General features: G+C 39.6%; 2 protein-coding genes across 2 annotated transcripts; one reads left to right on the forward strand and one right to left on the reverse strand.

Moving 5' to 3' along the window:
* Positions 1 to 351: 351 nt before the first annotated feature.
* Positions 352 to 2455, reverse strand: LOC128735476 (ovochymase-2-like). The gene is made up of 7 exons (XM_053829958.1): positions 2352 to 2455; positions 2242 to 2283; positions 2016 to 2086; positions 1846 to 1955; positions 1372 to 1783; positions 593 to 1315; positions 352 to 534 (listed from the first exon to the last, which is right to left on the reverse strand). Exons 3-7 carry the CDS (start codon positions 2016 to 2018, stop codon positions 352 to 354), a joined length of 1431 nt encoding a protein of 476 aa, XP_053685933.1. The 5' UTR covers positions 2019 to 2086; positions 2242 to 2283; positions 2352 to 2455.
* A 6174-nt stretch (positions 2456 to 8629) lies between these two features.
* Positions 8630 to 10718, forward strand: LOC128737326 (polyserase-2-like). The gene is made up of 7 exons (XM_053831942.1): positions 8630 to 8765; positions 8824 to 8918; positions 8978 to 9087; positions 9150 to 9564; positions 9625 to 9808; positions 9871 to 10448; positions 10504 to 10718. Exons 1-7 carry the CDS (start codon positions 8639 to 8641, stop codon positions 10690 to 10692), a joined length of 1698 nt encoding a protein of 565 aa, XP_053687917.1. The 5' UTR covers positions 8630 to 8638; the 3' UTR covers positions 10693 to 10718.
* Positions 10719 to 12445: the final 1727 nt, after the last annotated feature.

A 12445-nucleotide genomic window follows, 5' to 3' on the forward strand; every position in this document is an offset into this window, starting at 1 on the left:
TCCCAGTCCCAGTCCCAGTCCCAGTCCCAGTCCCAGTCCCAGTCCCAGTCCCAGTCCCAGTCCCAGTCACTGTCCCAATGTCCCAGTCACTGTCCCAATGTCCCAGTCACTGTCCCAATGTCCCAGTCACTGTCCTAATGTCCCAGTCACTGTCCTAATGTCCCAGTCTCAGTCTATGACACTGTTTGTTGCCCTAGTACTTCAGTCACAGTTTCCCAGATAATTTTATATGGGAATAAAACAATTGCTAATACGAAAACTCATCTTAATCAATTTCATTTATTTAATATTGGTCACTTGGCTAGTAAACGTTTTTGCTGCTAGTTAGTTACTAAGTTTCAATTCATTTTATTAAACAAATATAAATGCTTCAGTCATGTGCCTTCCCATTAAGATACTTTCAATCCATTTGATATGCTCGTCTAGTAGAGTTCCGTACAGTGTTCCATCACAGCCGGTATTAAGATTGTTTGCAACTCCAACGATGTACGGTCCCGAAGCATCGTTTTGAATTATTGGTCCGCCGTGTTCGAGCTAATATAAGTTTTTGAATGCTAATTTTTATAGTAAATTAATATTTTCATAATATTACCTTGCAAATATTTGGTACAGTCCTTTGTTTGTTCATGGCACAGATGGTGTTTTTGGGGATTGGCTTTTGACAGGCTTCAGCCTTAGTTTCGGCACCTTTTGAATAGTATAGCATTTTGGGCTTGTTATTCGCAAGTTTGTACTCATAGTTCATATGAAAGAAATACAAACTCGTCTTTTCCAATGACGAATTTGATAAACAGGCTGGCTTTATCACCTCTTGAGCCGATTGGAGATATCTACTTAGCTTAAGAAGAGCCAAATCATTTTCTGAACCTTTTGTTTGAAATTCAGGATGCACGAAAATTTCATCAACTTGAACAGTCTCTTGATTAACGGAAAAGTACACAAAACTAACATTTTGTGGAACCGTTGCACACGAGGCTGTTGTCAGTACAAAACGATCATCTATCAATGTACCGGAGCAGTTGAATCGACTCTCTGTGGAACTATTCCTCAACAAATGAACGATCCCTCGGAAGGTTGCTGGTCCTAGAAAGTTTGCGCCACTACTTCTCATCGGGCATAATGAAGTGCACATTTTGTAGCTCATTGTTTCGTTAAGTTCTTTCTCAATCCACTCGATGTAGGGTGCAACTTTGGTGTATACTCCGATTGAGCCATTAACGCAAGGCGTCCCGAAGGAAGTAACACCAACCACCAGTGGGTGTTCTAAGTCTGACATATCGATCCGTCGCACCTCAATTGGACCACCTGAATCTCCCTAAAGAATTTTTATTTTGAGTACTTAAATTGGTAAAATCTAATTGCAATGTTTACCTGGCAAGTATCCATCGTTGCATGTGAAGCACAGAATTGAGAATCCTTCAATCCGTCGGCTATTTTACGATCATCGCGAAACCTTTCTGTGCAAGAATCGCTGGACATCAAAGATACGCGTCCCTGTTGAAGTGTCGAACTAAGTCCGGCGGCTTGCTCTACCTCCCCGAAACCAACTATTCGCAGCTGGTCGGTAGGAATATAATTTTCCATCCACAGACAAGCTGGGCACACGAACTCGTTCAATCTAACTGGCTGCTCTAGTTCCAACAGTGCGATGTCGTGGTAACTTCGAGAAAACTTATGCTCCGGATGGCGTTTGATGTGTTTGATTCCAATTTGCTGCGCATCGAAATCATTAGTCGAACTCCCCAAGTCGGTGTCACCGAGTCGTACCGTACTGGGTAAAATACTGGAAACAGAGGATTTTGTTATGAAATTGTGGTCCGAACTAGGTTCAGTGAAAGCATGTACCCTTCAATTGGTAGCACACAGTGGGCCGCCGTAAGCACGAATCGGGGATGAATCAATGTTCCTCCACAGAAATATTTAATCGTTCCGTCAATATCCCAACCAATCGCAGTCTGAAAATTTTTGTTTTGAAAATTTATAACTCAAGTAGAGATCACAGCTATTAATCTTACCATATGCTGATATTCTCCATTGAATGCCCTGAAACCTCCTGCCACCTCTGGATGGTTAACTGGTTCGAATGCTTTAAAAAAGATGTTAAATAAAATATTTAATAAATGTAAGTTTTTGAGTGGAACAATTTTGTAATTTTGATAAATGCGCAACTACAGTAACTCACAGAAGGGAAATACATAATATCTATGAATTAAAAATATTATGCGATATGCGATTACTCACCATTTAGAGTTTGTTTCGGTGGATAATATCTTTGAGGGCAATCTATACCGGAATTAAAACATATCATAACAATTATACTTTTGCTTTGATTCGCATATAATTATACCCACCAAAAATGCTCGATCGCTGATAATAGTCCGCTGAAGGTATCCTGTCAAAATATTCCAATCCACTGGTTGATGAAAGCAGCACTTTCAAAAACGATAAGATAATGTAATGACGGAACATTATCTTGACTTAGAAGAACCGATTGCACACAAGGACTAACCTGTGCGTCATGTTTTCTGCGCCTATTTATATGTTCAATGATCTGAAAGTGGAATCTCAGACGGCAGTCCACTACGGGTGGCCCATGTGGGTTGTTGCACCATGCGAGAAATTCAGTTTTGCGACAATACTGTTCCGATGCTTGTCTAGAGATGGAAGCAACGGGCACCCATAACTGGTCGGAAGCAACACGTAGAAATTATTAATTTATACAACATTGCTTTTCTTCCGATTAATTTGCCATTTTACACATCCGTTCGGGGATTCACCTGGAGAAAAGCACAACGAACGGTTGCTTCGTATTTTGCGTTCTTTGTGTGTATGTTTCTGGATGTTTGTATGGAGAGGTAAAGACATTTGCGCCAATGCGGATGAATTCTCGTAAATAAAAAATAATGAATCACTTATCTCAGTTTAGTTACTACTGTTGAATGAAAAGAAAACTGATTTGGTGCAACATTATGCCATTTGGTCTTTCAGCTATAGAGTGTCTCATACAATTACTTAAAATTTCTTCCAAATATGGAACGGGTTTCGAAGGAACTTATCTAGCTTGATAGAATAATATTTACTGAATATCGGCGTGTATTTTGGTCTTAATAAAACGCTACTGAATTTGAGTTATAATCGCGAGAAATGATGAAGTCGCTGCGGCTAAATTGAGTCCATTTTCTACAGTGGCGTCTGTGTTTTTTAAATCCAACCAGCCGAAATAGCCAGCACAGGGATTAAATGCTTTTCAAAAACAGATCAAAATAGAGGCCGATGGATAACGTGTCGGTATAGCCTATATACCGGCTCTTTGAAGATAACTAGTTTTGCATTGACAACAGCTTGCTGCTGGCGCTAGTGTATCATTGAATCGTGCATATACATTAGCACCAGAAGCAAGTGGTTGTCACTCAAATACTTGCTATGTCAACACGATAGAATAGTTTCAGGAGTAATTGCCTCACACATTGGTAGTAGTGTAAATAGAGCGCCATATGCTGAAATTAAAAACAAAATGCTGCAAGTGCCAGTGAATGAAAATTGATTTATATTTTCAGATATTATCAGAAGGGAATTTTTGTGTTCTTCCGTGATAAAAAGAAGTAGAGTTGTTCTGTGATACCATATTCACAGCTATTTAGTTTCTCGAAAAAGTAAACATGATCATAATTGTGTGTTTTCCAAACCATCATCAAGAGCGGATACGCGTAAGCGATTGCTGCTGGTTTTTTCAGCCAGCCTTGAACAAAATTTAGCAAATTACTTACATTTTTATGAAAATAGTTATAACACATTAAAGCTTATGAGTGCTACATTCGTTTCAGTATTGTTATATAGCGGCAAAGTTTTTATTTGGGAATGCGCAGCAAAAAAAAGGTAATGTATGCCGAATTTAGTAGCGTGCTGGGAATATCCTCCCGTACCCTATGTTTTTCCATTAAATACCTCAAACTACTAAAAAAGCCTACTGTATGCAACACACGCTGCGATATTTTATGTTGGGAAATAACACGTAAATCATATACGATGTTCCATTTAAGTAGGTGTCAAAAGACGTAAATTTACAGGATTTTTTCGAAGTGTGCAGCCTTCAAGATACTCAAAAATTACTGAATTTTACTACTAAACGGAGAGCTTCTTTTGTTTGTATTGTAAAAGGACTCTTCGTTTACACATTAAGCCAACAATAGCAGTCTATTCGCTATGTGCGTGAAACAGTACTGCCACCTGGAATATTTTGTTCCATTTGAAGCAGAATGGTACTTTGTTAAGAACTGCAAGAGGCAGACAATATCTTGCATAAATTTTCAAAAAATCTCCATATGGCAATTTCATGAGTGCACAAGAGATCGATTTGCGGGCATATAACGAACAGGTTCTATGACTTGGAGCACACGCGGCTAAAAAATTAATTCGAGCACTAATTAGTCAGAAAAAGTACTGTACCAGTATCAGAACTGTTGAACAAGGTTTCTCCATGTATCTCGCTTGTGGGCTACCGATTTCCAATTCCTCGGGCACCGGGCACTCCCTGCCAGATCTCGCTCCACCTGGTCTAACCATCATGCTCGCTGCGCTCCTGGTCGTCTTGTTTTTACCGGATTTGAGGCGAACACCATTTTTGCGGGTAGTTGTCCGGCATTCTTGCAACATGCCCTGCCCATCGTATCCGTCCAGCTTTAGCCTCCTTTTGGATACTGGGTTCGCCATAGAGGTGTGCGAGTTCATGGTTCATCCTCCGCCTCCGTACTCCGTTCTCGTGTACGCCGCCGAAGATCGTTCTTAGCACTCGTCGTTCGAAAATTCCGAGCACTCACAGGTCCTCCTCGAGCATTGTCCAAGTTTCATGCCCGCAGAGAACAACCGGTCTAATAAGCGTCTCAATTATGTAATGGAACGGAATAACTACAGTGGAAGCAGTTCAATTTTAGCAACACAAAGCTGCTCTACGTACTTAATATTTGTATTGTGCTTTGGTTAAAGTTTTCTGCAATGTTGAAGGTTTTAATGCAAAAATCTGCTTTACATAGTCTTACGTCAACCATGTGGTTTGTTTGGAAGAAACCCCTGCTGATTATTTGTTTGTTTTTCAAAGCAAGCGAAAAGCAAGAAGATAATTTTCTAGTTCGGACAGATGTAAATAAATATTGAAATGGAGCAAAAATCCGTGTGTCACTTTTCGAGTAATACCATCTGGCAATATGCTTATTATCTATACCTATAAAGAAGGATTTCTGTCTGTCTGTCTGTCTGTCTGTCCGTATGTTCCTTATAGAATCGAAAACTACTGAACCAATCGGCATGAAAATATGCATGTAGAGGTTTTTTGGGGCCAGGAAAGGTTTTAGTGATGGTTAGAAAGCCCCCCCCCCTCTTAGTGGGGGCGGGGCTTTCTAACCCCCCCCCTCCCATACAAATGAAACACAAATTTCTGCATAACTCGACAACTAATCAAGCAAATAGAACAAAACTTGGCATGTGGGTGTTTTCGGTGACAAGAATTTATTCTATGGTAAATTGAGACCCCTCCCCTCTTTACAAGGGGAATTATAACTCCTCTCCTCTTTAAAAGGGGGGGCTTCCATACACATTTCCTCATAACTCGAGAACTAATCAAGCAAATGGAACCAAATTTGGCATGTGAAGGTTTTCGAGGGCAAGAATATTTTCTATGGTGAATTAGGACCCCTCCCCACTTTAAGAGGGGGGGCTCCTGTACCAAAGAAACACAATTTTCCTCATAACTCGAGAAGTAATTAAGCAAATGGAACCAAATTTGGCATGTGGGTGTTTTTGGAGACAAAATTTTTTTCTGTGATGAATTGGGACCTCTCCCCGTTTTAGGAGGGGGGGGATCCTATACAAATGAAATGCAAATTTCCTCATAACTCGAGAATTAATCAAGCAAATGGAACCAAATTTGGCATGTGAAAGTTTTCTAGGGCATGAATATTTTCTATGGTGAATTAGAACCCCTACCCACTTTAAGAGGGGGGCTCCTATACAAACGAAATACAAATTTCCTCATAACTCGAGAACTAATCAAGCAAATGGAACCAAATTTGACACGTGGGTGTTTTTGGAGACAAATTTTTTTTCTATGATGAACTGGGACTCCTCCTCACTTTAGGAGGGGGGCTCCTATACAAATGAAATACAAATTTCCTCATAACTCGAGAGCTAATCATGCAAATAAAACCAAATTTGGCATGTGAAAGTTTTCGAGGGCAAGAATATTTTCTATGGTGAATTAGGACCCCTCCCAACTTTAAGAGGGGGGGCTCCTATACAAACGAAATACAAATTTGCTCATAACTCGAGAACTAATCAAGCAAATGGAGCCAAATTTGGCACGTGGGTGTTTTTGGAGACAAATTTTTTTTCTATGATGAACTGGGACTCCTCCTCACTTTAGGAGGGGGGCTCCTATACAAATGAAATACAAATTTCCTCATAACTCGAGAGCTAATCATGCAAATAAAACCAAATTTGGCATGTGAAAGTTTTCGAGGGCAAGAATATTTTCTATGGTGAATTAGGACCCCTCCCAACTTTAAGAGGGGGGGCTCCTATACAAACGAAATACAAATTTGCTCATAACTCGAGAACTAATCAAGCAAATGGAGCCAAATTTGGCACGTGGGTGTTTTTGGAGACAAAAATTTTTTCTATGCTGAATTGGGACCCCTATCCACTTTAAGAGGGGGGCTCCAATACAAATGAAATTCAAATTTCCTCATAACTCGACAACTAATCAAGCAAATAGAACCAAATTTGGCATGTGGACGTTTCTGGAGGCAAAAATATTTTCTATGGTGAATTAGGACCCCTCCCAACTTTAAGAGGGGGTGCTTCTACACAAATGAAATACAAATTTCCTCATAATTCGAGAACTAATCAAGCAAATGGAACCATATTTGGCATGTGGGTGTTTTTGGAGGCAACCATTTTTTCTATGATGAATTAGGACCCCTTACCTTTTTAAGAGGGGGGGGCTCTCATACAAACGAAATACAAATTTCCTCTTATCTCGAGAACTAATCAAGCAAATGGAACCAAATTTATCATATGGGTGTTTTTGTAGGCAAGAATATTTTCTATGGTATATTTTCTATGGATTTCCCCACTTTAAGAGGGGAAGGGGGGCCCCTATTCAAATGAAAAACAAATTTCCTCATAACTCGAGAACTAATCAAGCAAATGGAACCAAATTTGACATGTTAGTGGTTTTGGACGCAAGATTTTTTTCTATGGTGAATTGAGACCCCTCTCTTCTTTAGAAAGCGAGTTATGGCCCATCTCCCCTTTAAGAGGGTGGGCTTCCATACAAATGAAATGCAAATTTCCTCTTATCTCGAGAACTAATCAATCAAATGGAACCAAATTTGGCATGTGGGAGTTTTAGATGGCAGAAATTTTTTTCTATTGTGAATTACGACCCTTTCCCCTTTTAAGAGGGGAGCTCCCATACAAATGCAATTCAAATTTCCTTATAACTTGAGAACTAATCAAGCAAATGGAACCAAATTTGGCATGTGGGAGATTTTGAAGTCTTGAATTTATTTTACGATAGTTTGAGACCTCTCACCCCTGTGGTAGGGGGATATGGACTCTCATACAAATAAAACAGAAATTTTTGCGAAACTCAAAAACTAATCGAACTCGAGAAATTCGAGACTCTTCCATAAAACATTAGTCAATACAAGACCACAAAAACTATCTATAGTAACACTAGATCATTCAGGACAAGACGGTCGCGAGTGTTGCCGGTGACCCGCCGTCGGAAGCGGGCCCACTTGGGGGCTTGCAAAACTCGAGATTGTGACAAAGATCATCCGAGATTCATGATTTATGTACAACACAAGTTAATTTGTGGCAATACGAAGTTTGTCGGGTCAGCTAGTAATCAATAAAAAAGTAAATATTCCATTCAATTTTAGTATTATATTATGTATTATTATATTTTTATTATTATATTAGTCAAGTAAGACACTATAATAACAAAAGACCGTTATAAATAGTAACACTAGACGCTCGGTAATTTATTTATTGATGGATGTGCTTTTTTCTGTGAATTAAACAATTAAATATTAAACAACCTTGATAGTATGATGCTGAAACTTACCAACCTTATGACAGTATAACAGGTCTCGTTATGAATTCATCCAATATTGGAAGATACTCAACTTGCATTTTCTCATTATCCGGCCAGTACACAGTGGGTCAAAATGATTCTGTGCTTCGAAAAATACTTAGTAAAGCGGACCTTTTCAGCCTAAGAGTAACCAAGCAAGAATTGGAGTACTGAGTGGACGACGTTCAAAACTCTTTGATTGTAACTCAAACTGAAGAGTGAAGAGCTCAATGGTTGACTTCTTTTGGCAACAGCTCAGCAAAGTGACTGTGCTGGTCGAGGTTAGTTTCAACGTTAACAAGTGATGTCAGTGTCGGCAGTAATGGCTTTAAAACCTGTTTGTTGTCTATCTGACCCAAGTTGGTGCATATTTCAGCTGGTGAATACGGACGTAAACCACTCGAGATGAGCCGTCTGAACACACAGCGATTAAACGAGTTGTTTAGTCGATTAAGCTCTCTCAAAGCGTTCTAATGGTTTAAGGCAGAGCCTCCGAGCCGGAACATGATCATATTCATACTGTTTTGGGTACTCGTTGAAGTTAGTTTTAGATGGCAAATTAGATATGTACAAGCCCAATATTTTACTGATACACCTCCTTTCGATTACTATCAACGAAAATCATTGGCAGGTAAATCAAACCTTTTACAAAATAAAGTATCAGAACGAAAATTCTAAACTTTTCACAGATTGCCCCAGTCGCTTCTATGCTGATCTTGATCGATACAATGTCTTGTTTGCATTCGGTGGTGAACGTGCCTTTCGCGGGGAGTTCCAACACATGGTAACCAAAAATTTAATAAGTATTTGTTTTATACTAGACTGCTTATTGATCTGTACCAGGCAGCTATAGGGTGGACAACAGCAGAGGGTGTGAAATATTTATGCGGTGGAGCACTGATAACATCAAACTTCGTATTAACAGCAGCGCACTGCGCCGTCAATGGCGATGGGTAAGGCAATCAGAATTAAACTTTATGGTTCAAAACATCTTACTGTTAACATTCCCTCGCAGAAAAGAACCGGATACTGTTCGCCTTGGGGACACCGATCTCAACAGCAGTGTGGATGATGAATTTGCACAACAGATCAAAATTCGTCGGTTCCAGAAACACCCACAGTATAGGCCAAGTAAAAAGTATTTCGATATTGCATTGATTGAGCTGGAAAGACCGGCCGAAAGTTCGGAAGCCGTCTGTAGTGCCTGTTTATGGTTGGAAAAGGATGTTCCACCGGAAATTTTAAGTGCCGTTGGTTTTGGCGCGTTGGGATTTGGTGAAAAGTTAAGCCCAACATTACAAAAAGTGAAATTAGCTACTTTTAACAATTCCGAATGCATACATCGCATACCTTTAAGTACGCGGACGCTGCCGAAAGGCCTTTTGGCAGAACAATTTTGTGCTGGTAGTGAGACTATGGACACTTGCGAGGTACTGGATATGTGTAATTTTAAACTATGTTTTGAAAATTTGATCAGAAACTATTTACAGGGAGACTCTGGTGGACCGATTCAAACCGAAAGGGCTGACGTAAACAATTTACAAATCCCATTGATAGTCGGTGTTGTGTCATTTGGAACCCCGTGCACGGAAGGATCCACTGGAGTGTACACTCGTGTGGCGTCTTACCGACAGTGGATAGAAAATGAAACCAACAAGAGTCTTAGCTACACGGGTAAATAATTGTAAAACATGTTCTTTATTTGGGAAAAATTAATACTCGAAATAACATTGCAGACTGTTCACGAAATTCAAACTGTTTTGACAGGAAAAGAGAAAGGACTGGTATAGAATTTCCACCTTCATATCCTGTCTTCAGGGTGACTCTCCGCTGGTTTGGGAAAGCATATTCTCAATACCATTGCGGAGCTACCCTGATCGATTACCGATTCGCTATTACGTCTGCTTCATGCGTAAGTGCACAATCCTCTTCCCCCGGCTTCATAGAGTCCCCTATAAGTGACGAAACGGTACGCGTTGAAGATGTTTATATTCATCCAAAATACAACAATGGAGATAAACCGGAAAATGACGTTGCCTTAGTGAAGTTGTCTATGTATTTGATTGCCCAAAAGGACCTACTTCCGGCCTGTCTATGGAGAGACTCTGAGATCAAAGAGGAGTTTAATCAAATGTATTATTCAGCCTCTACCAGCAAGTTTTGGATACAGGATCCTTCTCCGGAAGATAGTGGTCAGCAATTAACCATTGAAAGGCGAATAATTGACAATGGACGTTGCACTGATCCTCTACATCAGCGGCACAATCTTCTTTGTTCAAGCAATAAAATTTCGCTTATTCCGACGGTTTGCAAGGTGCGAGAATCGTACGATTTTTTACAATGTCAATTAAATTTCATTAAATTTTCAGATGGATTACGGAGGACCAATTTCGAATAGTGCACACTATCGCTTTCTGCCGTATCTCTACGGCGTGGTTTCGAACCTTAGTACAGGATGTGGTGATGATTTGATTGGGACCAGAATATATCCTCACATAAACTGGATCGAAAGTATTGTGCTCGATCACACCCACGATCGATTACTATTTACGACTTAAAGGGAAATTATTCTGCAGCAAATAAAATGTACGTTCGAATACACATTGGTAGTCTTTGGTAATTACTTATTTACTTAAGTGGCTTGCCGTCCTAAGACAAAGCCTTTTGAACAAGGTTTCTTCATGCAACTCGGTTGTGAGCTACGGCTCTCCAATTCTTCGGACACCGAGTACTCTCCGCCAGATCTCGCTCCACCTGGTCTAACAATCTTGCTCGCTGCGCTCCTGGTCGTCTTGTTCCTACTGGATTTGACGCGAACGTCATCTTTGCAGGGTCGTTGTTCGGCATTCTTGCAACATGCCATTCCCATCGTATCTGTCCTGCTTTAGTCACCTTTTGGATACTGGGGTCGCCATAGAGCTGTGCGAGTTCATGGTTCATTCTCAGCGTCCATACTCCGTCCTTAGCACTCGTCGTTCGAAAACTCCGAGCAATCGCAGGTCCTCCTGCGAGTGTTATCCATGTTTCAAATCCGTAGAGAACAACCGGTGTAATAAGCGTCTTGCACAGGGTGCACTTTGTATGGGGAAAATTTGTGCTGCACTTTCAAATTTCACAGCAAGTTGATCTAAACAACATAAACGAACTCCCCAAGCAACCAAAAGTTCCGATAAAAGTGAATTTTTTAGCTTAATCAGCTACCCATATTATCATGAATAGAATTCTATTCAGCTTAATTTTAGGCAACTAACCGTAGTTTCAAGTTTCAAGTAGGAATGCTAAGCAACTTTGAAACAGAACTAGAAAGTTTGCAAAAAGTTTGCTTAGGTCGCTGTATAGAACGCTGTTCAGCTCGAAAAAAAAACTTCTATAATCTCAAAATTAAAAAGTAATTTTCCACTTTTCCCTGTTTTTTCCTTAACTAAACCATCTGTTTTGGTTATTAATGATAAGCTTAGATCGAAAACCTAGATCAGAAGAATAATGATTGTTTATTAATAATAATTTATTTTCATAATTTGCCTCGAGTTTCGAACTCGAGTACTCCTCTTGGTAACCTAGACACATACCACTGCTCCATTGCTGAAATATGAGATCTGCATAAATTTCACTCGATGTACTGATTTCTCATTTACTGTAACATCAAGGACAGCTCCTGGTTTCTTTTTGAACTTGAAAGTCATTTCCGTCTGTCAATTGTAAAATCTACCGTTATAAAAACTTAATAATATGCCTGACACTCATTCGATGTCAAGACGTAGAAACAACGAGGTTGGTCTATTCCATAGGAACGGAGCCTTTTCCCGAACACCCGCGTTAAGAATCGCGGCTAATATGTTGATAGACGAACAAGTAAGTCGCAAGCGCCTGCATAGTGGTGTCGTCCCGTTAGTAAAACGAATTAGATTAAACTTCTCGATCGGCGGTTTCTACAGTAGACGGAGGAAGAGACACAATTTATGTCTGCAAATAACTCAACCTGCCAAGGATTGGACCTTAGATAGAGATTATTTCCTGCTTCTAAACAATTTGCATTATTGCCGAATTATATGAAAAATTTTCCAAGAACGGTACAGTGAAGTTACAGCATAAAGTGTAGTAAACAATAAAATTCATTGTAATCGTAAAGTTTTTACATTAATATGAAAAGTGAAGTTACAGCATAAAGTGTTGTAAACAGTAAAATTCATAGTAACCGTAATGTTTTTACAATAATATTCGTTATGCATTTCTATGCGGGTAGGTTTTTGAACTATAAATAATTTCCTGTAATGCCATTCTATTTGATTCACATCAATAGAGTTTTCTTGA

The sequence above is a fragment of the Sabethes cyaneus genome, chromosome 2 (genome assembly GCF_943734655.1).
Source record: "Sabethes cyaneus chromosome 2, idSabCyanKW18_F2, whole genome shotgun sequence".
In the NCBI taxonomy this organism is placed as follows: domain Eukaryota; kingdom Metazoa; phylum Arthropoda; class Insecta; order Diptera; family Culicidae; genus Sabethes; species Sabethes cyaneus.